The sequence below is a fragment of the Ixodes scapularis genome, unplaced genomic scaffold, assembly GCF_016920785.2.
Source record: "Ixodes scapularis isolate PalLabHiFi unplaced genomic scaffold, ASM1692078v2 PGA_scaffold6__148_contigs__length_123643588, whole genome shotgun sequence".
NCBI lineage: Eukaryota > Metazoa > Arthropoda > Arachnida > Ixodida > Ixodidae > Ixodes > Ixodes scapularis.
In genome coordinates, this window is record NW_024609881.1 from 41,588,305 (window position 1) to 41,596,088 (window position 7,784).

Genomic DNA, 7,784 nt, shown 5'->3' on the forward strand with positions numbered 1-7,784 from the left:
TATATATATATATATTTTTTTTTTTTTTTTTTCAGATTCAGTGCTTAAATTTTTACCCTACAGAAGTCTTATCTTTCTATGCATGGAGAGATTGATAAAGCCCGGCGAAAGGGTGTGCCCTAATATTTGCACCCTGTTTTGACAAATATAAAAACAATTTTGTTTTGTATTGCACTGAATTATCCCTATTTTAGATTTTCAATTAAGACAATGTATTGGTGCTTACGCAATAAAGTTCTCAAAATTTAGCGGCAATCTAAAATCGGAAAAAAAAACGCAAGGAAAGAAAACACGCAAGTTTCGAAACTTTTTCTACGCAACGATTCAAGGAACGACGTGTTAGGGAGCATTAAGCGTTTATTCACTAATCAAACCCCAAGCTTCATAGCTTGACAGTAAAAGAAAAAATTCTTTCTTCCACCCGGAATCTTTAATAAAGTATAAATTTAAGTGTCATGTAATCTCGTTTAAGCTAAAACCATAAGCGTAAAGTAAAAAAAGTTGTCGGGCCGCGCGGATATTTGTATGCAGTTTTGACATTTCAATAAGCGTTCAAAGCGATAGTTAGGTCACGATTGCGAGCCTTTGTGGGTCTCCTTCTAAAAGAATAATATTTCTAAGCTTTATGAAAGAAGAATAAAACGAGCAAAAAAAATCTATTTAGAGAGAGCAAAAAATCATAAACCTGTTTCCGATAATAACGCTCGAAACTTAAAACTACAGTTGTCTTTTTTAGCGGTCCCCTGCCGTCATCGTAATCCAAATTTCTGTTACCACTTGGAATGAAGCTAAAAACGCCGTAGCCACTTCCGAGTTTATAAAGTCTTCATTTTATTTTCCTAGGGGCCGCAAAGTGTCGTCACGTCTGAGGAATGTTTAGGTTCTGTTGACGTTTAGGAGATTTTTTTAACACTCATAATTAAAAGGCTTTCAGACACTTCTTGATAGAAACGCCATAAACAGAGAACTGCAATTGTATCCCAGTTCCGTAGTGAAACCCTAAGCACCAAAGATATTTTTCATTAAACAAAGAAAGCATTCCACAGGAAGGGCAACGACCCCATCCTTCAAGGGAACACCAACCGCGGCTTTCACATGACGCCTTCTGCGTACAAACAATCGTGTCGCGCACACTGATGAGATTCCAGTAGTGAGTGAAAGTAAGTGTTAAAATATGCCCTCGTTGCTTACTGCTCTCTTGGTAGCCGCAGAAAAATGCGACGAGTATTTTCTGCGATGTCGCAATAAGAATATGGGCGGGACATTTCGCGCTCTTCGAACACACTTGTTATGGCACATTTCACTGTTTCCTCAAAGCCAGCCATAAAAGGACTCCTTAACAAGGCTGCAGCACAGTCTTGGCTCCAGCAAGTCAGTCCACAGACAGCATGAACACCTTTGTGAGTACACTTAGAGCGCGCAGATATTTTATCTGTAACGCAAAACACTTTAAACACGTTTTTGTTTCTAGCGCACTAATAGTTCTCCAGGTATCTTAACGAGGGATAGAAAGAATATGTGTGCTACGGTTACAAGTCAAACTGGATAATTGGATGAACAAGTTGAATACCGCCCGCGAGGCAAATTACAAACTCGCATGTTACTGAAGTTCACTGCCCGCGATTCCACAAGAACACCATTTTCAGCCGTAGAGCTTGTTCTCTTTCAGTGTTCTAGAATGGTGCTCTTCAGCGCTTTTCTGCACAAAGCTAAATATTCATCGTAAATTAATATGCAACATGCTCCACCAATTGAATGTGGTTTTAAGCTTCTCAAGATAACTTCATTCGGGTAGTCGGTATTCACTGACAGCAAAATAAATTTCATTCTGCTAAGGGCATGCTGAACGAAGCCCTTAGGATCCCATCCACAGCGGGTAGTCCGCTTCAAGAGTGGACGGTTTATGCCAGGTGAAACCCGGGTAGTCGGAGTGCGCATGCGCTCTGAACAATAAGCTCAAATATTTTGTCCACGTGTTTACAGCCTTAGTGCCTAGGTTAAAACCAGTTCCAACATGCTCATCCAGACTGCCCTCGTGCCCTGCATCGTCCTGCTGGCCGCCTGCTGCCAGGCCGGATACGTGGCACCATACGCCTACCACGCTGCTGCAGTCCAGGTCCCCGTGGCCACCACGGTGGTGCGTCAGCCGGTGGTGGAACACCACAGCGAGGTGGCCTACGTGCCACCCCACGCCCACGGGTACACCATCAGCCAGAAGAAGGTCGTCCACCCAAAGACCATCGTCACCAAGCACGACCCATTCATTGGGTGAGTCAAGTTCGTCTTTCTACAAGACAAGGAAAGATTCAGAATCAATCTCATTGGAAACATTTCAAGTCAATAGGTTGAAACCTGGACCTCAATTGTAAATAATTTTCTCCGCTATCACCACGTGCTTTGTTCGTAATCTTGCATTCCAGGCTGCATTCTAGTGTATTGAGAAATAATGTGTTACTTGAAAGTTTATTACAATTACTGGGCAGCCTCCACTGCGCACAGGTTGATTGAAACTTAAGTTGGCGTGAACCAACATTGCATATCATATTAGTCTCTCGCTCTCTACAAGTCGACACCGACTATAATAAATTCCCTATGTGCGAAAACAAATAGCTAGTTGTTATTTCTAATGAGTGAATTTGGTTGTTCTATCATAATATTGAAAACAAAGACCTCTAGCCGCATTCTGACGTTACAGCTCATGGCCTAGAAGAGCTCGTCTCATCGACGACGGATTTGTTCTTGGGACTAACACAATTAAATGGCTCTCCCAAACGCAGCACCTACCACCAGGCCGAGGTGCACCACGCTCCAGTGGTGACCGGCTCTCACAGTTCCGTGCACCAGAGCCGAGGTGGACACTTCGTGCACCGGCCCGTTGGCACCATCGTCTACTAAAGTAATCCACTGCCTAAGTCACCATTTAACTCAAATACTCATCCACGCTTGAAGCACAATAAATGCAACTCACTCTTCAGGTGCAGAAGTGGCGTATCATTGTGATATTTAGCCAACAAGTTTTTCCAAATGTCTAACCCACACCCTGCGTGTTTAAAGCTGTCTGAGTCTATTGCGCAAAAGGTGATTATTTGATTGCATTATTCGACTTAACATTTCTATTTGACATTGTGTAGCAACATATGGGAACAAACTATTCTGACTGAAACATTCAGAACTGCACAGGAGGGTAAATATTTCGGAGGAACCAATTATTACTCCTCATGGTACCAAAGCGTGCATGAAGCTGTGCTCCGAGCAAGTGCTCCTTGCAAGTGCTCTGAAATCCGCCTATTGCGCGCCTGGACGCAAGCAGGTGCAGCCTAATGAAGGGGCAAAATAAAAGACGCGCAGATATCGAGCGAGGGCGATGGAGTTGAGCGCACGCCGTCATTGGGTTCAGGACGGGGGAAGCAAAAGCGCGTCTACTCATTCGGGGGTAAACAGACGGACGAGGTGCGCAAAGAGCACCCTTATAACCTTGAGAAATGCAAAGCGGGGAGATTTTCGTCAACCTCGATTGCCGCTCCGATGCCAATCAGATGGCAGAAAGAGTTGGTAAAACTGCGAAGAACAAATCGCGATTGAAGAAGCAGGAACATAACAAAAACCTGGGATTGTTCAGGTGTCGATAACTACAAACGCTCCAATTTGTAAAGGTGGCAAATACCGAATAACCGCAATTGTTTTAACAAAAAAGCGGGGGACCCCGAAATAACTGGAATAAATTTCTGGAGGGTAGCAGGGCCGTTCGTAGTACCAGCTTCCGCCACGAGCAGCGGTTACTAGCATCCCTTCCGAGTCCGTTTGGCAACCGACGTCTACTGCTAAAATTCTAGCGACATGTTACAAATTTCTTGCCCGAAGCGCCTCAAAATCATGTCTCGTTTCGTACTATACCTGCACTCTAAAACAATCCCATGCATTGACTTTCCCGCACAACACTCGGAAAGCCAATCAGCGCGACTCACGGAGGCAGCTCAGCTAAAGACAATGCCGAAACATATGTTTAGACCAAAAAACGCAGACTGTGTTGTGACATTAAGCAATGTAAGCGTGACGTTTTGCATTGCGTAATGTCACAACTCAGACTGCGTTTTTTGGTCTAAACATATGTTTCGGCATCGTCATTCGCAGAGCTGCCTCCGTAAGTTGCGCTGACTGGCTCTCCGAGTTGTGTGCGAAAAAATAGACGTAAAGACATTTTTAGAGTGTGTGCTCAAAGAACAGCGTGCGGTCGTAAACTTTAAAAAAAACATATAATTAAAACAGTGGAAATGATCGCAAGGACAAGTAGAAGGAGGAACACAGACGGAGCGCCAGACTTGTACGTACCTAAGGTTACTGTAGTTTAACCGCTTTCCTGAGTATTTTAATAACTTTCTATTACAGTTCAATTTCGGTAATTAATAGTTTCCTTTAATTGCTTTTTCGAGGTAACTTCTATTCGAGTTACGATTTACTTTTCTAATTTCAGTTGTAGTTTCGCTGGTCAACAAATGTTCCTGCACAAAAAGGAGCGTGAGCGGACGGACACGTCGCAAGTGAGGCCCAGTAAATGCGGAATTAACGCAGAAACTGACATTTCTTTGTGTTCCGACTAGGAAAACACATCAACATAAGAAGACAAATAAAGGAAAAAAAATGAACTTGTCATAGGGGCGTAGCGGAGTCATTTTGTAAATTATCCAGGAACCTCCTTTGCATACTTGACAACGGTACCCTTTTCCTGTGGTAAGGTGTATATTCGGCAGACGTACGCATGTATTAATGTTAGAGCTTGTTAGCATTCTCCGTCCTTGGGGTATTCACCTTTGGGTCACCTAGTTGTTCATTGAGATAGGTGTGGCTGGTTCACCTCGGTTACGTGACAATGAAATTTTGGCTAAACCTTCACGAAAAATGAGTAGGAAAATTCACGGATACATTAGCCATAACGGTCCCGATCTATGCGCAAGTTCAGAGTTAGTTGAGCTATCCAGAGAAGAGTTAGAGTTCGCTTGGAGTCAGGCACGTTTGTCTAATACTTTGTTTCAGCTTCCGTGGGAACGGTACTATGGCTACAAGCGCGTACATGCAGCCAAAAAACGGTGCCCACACACCGCCAGGCCGTGTGCGAAAGAGGTAAGCACAGATGAGGTAAATGTTGTCTTCTCAGCCAAAAACAAACTAAGTAGATTATGTTCCGCTGTACGAGTACGAAGGGACGGAAAAACAAAATCAGAATATAACATATGTAAGGAAAAGCTTGAGAACAAGTTGAGAACAAGCGTACAATATCACGAAGAGGAACAGTTCGTGTGTGAGCCAACCTTCGGTGAGTCTGACCCCACCGAGGTGAGCTTTCTGGATTGAGGTTAAGAACAGCTCCTCAGGAAAAAAAGAAGAAAATAAGTACTACAATCAGGATAAAAAAGAAGAAGGTGGCATATTCCACGAGGCGCCCAGGAAGCGCGCGAACTTTTGAGTCCACGTTTTTCATTTGATTGTCTTTCTTATGTTCTATTAACAAACCAGTTGATAGTCCAAACTTGTCTGGTGTCTCTTCGTCTTTTGTCCTCGTCCCAGTCGCGCTGTTTTTGAACAAAAAGTCAGTAAGTCGTCCTCTTACCAGATGTTTGCATTTATTCATCAAATATACTCAGTTGGCATGCAAAACAACAACAAAAAAAAGGAACAAGCTGTTCCCCGTTTCTCTTCCAAACTGCTAGAGTATCGTGCATTTGTGGAAGGCCACGTAATAGAAAATATATGGAGTGTATTCAACATCGACGTCATAACGTGAAATCAAGCTGGCCAATAAAAAAAAAGGAGCTTCGAATTTGTAAGAGTTCAATTTTGAACACTCATCATTCCTTCACGGGAAAGGCAACGTTGCTTTTTTTTTCTTTTTGTCTTCTCTAAGGCGCACGCTTCACATTGTGAAGACCTCTCAAGCAGGAAAACAACCGTGTGCCGCACGCTGAAGAGATGTCGGTAGGGCGTGAATCTCAATCACAGTGTTGCCGGTAATCTTCGCTCCGGTTGCTGACCGCTAGCAGCCGAGGTCGTCCCAAGATAACACGATGAGTAGCCTCTGCGGTATGGACACAAAAATATGGGTGGGACGCACTGCGATCAGCAAACACACATGTTTACGATACGATCCGGTGCTTCCTCATAGCCGCCCATGAAATAATCTCCGTCCCCAACCTGCACCACACCCTGTACTCAAGAAAATAACCCGCAGCGTCTCCCCGCCCACAGGCAGGATGACCTGTTACGCAAGAATACCAAGTGCGGTCTGTGAGCTCGGAGATTTAGACCAGTAGCCAAGAGATATTTATTTGTTTAGATATTAAACTTCTATTTCTGTAACGCAGGAACATTTTACTTTTTTTTCTATTAGAATTAGTTTATTCCCGCGGTTTTCAGAGGTTGAACGGGAGATTGGTAGACATTTCAGCGTTCTACCCCTATTTCAAACCTATTTTTTTGCTGAATGCTCGAGTCCCGTCCTCAATTTTATTTGAAAACAAGATGGTGGACCAGTTCGCTGCTACTTTGTTCACATCAGCAATATGTACCAGTTCAAGCCACCTTTTACCCGTTTGGCCTACTGAACGAGGCTCTGGCATTTTAAAGTTCCACCATCATAGTAAATATTAGTCACAATCAAAAACACACATCCCAGGCAGCACAAAATGAACGGCCGGGCAATGGCTGAAGCATTTTGGCCAGTCACATTTCCTCCGGCCTAAGGCTGGTCAAACTACTATGCCCGAACATGGCTGTGGGCCTTGGCCAAAGACTTGAGGGGACTGGCTGTTGGAGGCTGGCCGATGACCTGTAGCAGGACACAAGCCGAAGGCTAGCAAATAAAGACCGGCCAAAGACTTTGGTATGGACAGAGGCCAAAGGTTAGCATCCCTGCACTGGCCGATGCCATGTAGCCGAAAGCAAGCCGAAGTTGCGCAACAGGACATTGGCCAATCACCTGCGATTGAAAGCTGGCCGGAGTTTAGCAAATGGAGGCCGGCCGAAGACTTGTGTCAGGACACAGGCTGAAGGTTAGCATCTGGGCACTGGCCAATGCCGTGTGGCCGAAAGCAAGCCGAAGTTTAGCAACAGGGCATCGGCCGGTGTCCTGTGATCAGAGGCAGGCCGGAGTTAAGCAACTGGGCATTAGCCGTACATTAGATGTCAGGTGCTAGGCGAAGAAGTTTGACCGGGCACAGGCCGATGACATGCAGCTGGACACAGGCCGCTCCCTCGCAACTAATCATAGGCCGTACCTTTACGATTGGGTGCTGGCCCTACAGCCGAGGTCGCACATTAGTGAGCGACTTGCAGTTAGGTGTTAGCCTTGCAATTAACTCATGGACGCACTGCAGAACAAGAGCCTCTGCCTGACATTTTGCCTGCACACTTTGCAGTAGCTGTGGATGCTGTATCAGTTAAGATCAACCACTTGAGATCAAATGTCGGGATGCACAAACTCACTGAGAACTGGTTTGTATTGTTAAACAAAAAAGGCTGAGGATTTTCTGGGACTATTTTTATTTAACCTTTTCCATTTCTTCATCCTGCTTCTTGCTTCGCCCACCATCACGGTCGACAAATGACCACAGCCATCTCTTTGCGATATCTTGAACCGTCGCCTCGCTCAAGTCCGTATACTTCGCCTTGCTGGCAGCTGAGAAAATAAAAAGCATTGAGTTTAGACATACAATTACAGTCAACAACGTTTATTGAACTCGCAAAAACTCTCTACCAGTCTGACATACTCAGTAATTCGATATAGACCGACA

General features: G+C 44.5%; 1 protein-coding gene across 1 annotated transcript; it reads left to right on the plus strand.

Annotated features, from left to right (window-relative positions):
* Window positions 1–1,388: 1,388 nt before the first annotated feature.
* On the plus strand, window positions 1,389–2,895 carry LOC115312301. The gene is made up of 3 exons (XM_029971175.2): window positions 1,389–1,400; window positions 2,027–2,268; window positions 2,778–2,895. The coding sequence occupies exons 1-3, from the start codon at window positions 1,389–1,391 to the stop codon at window positions 2,893–2,895; spliced, it is 372 nt and encodes a 123-aa protein (XP_029827035.2).
* Window positions 2,896–7,784: the final 4,889 nt, after the last annotated feature.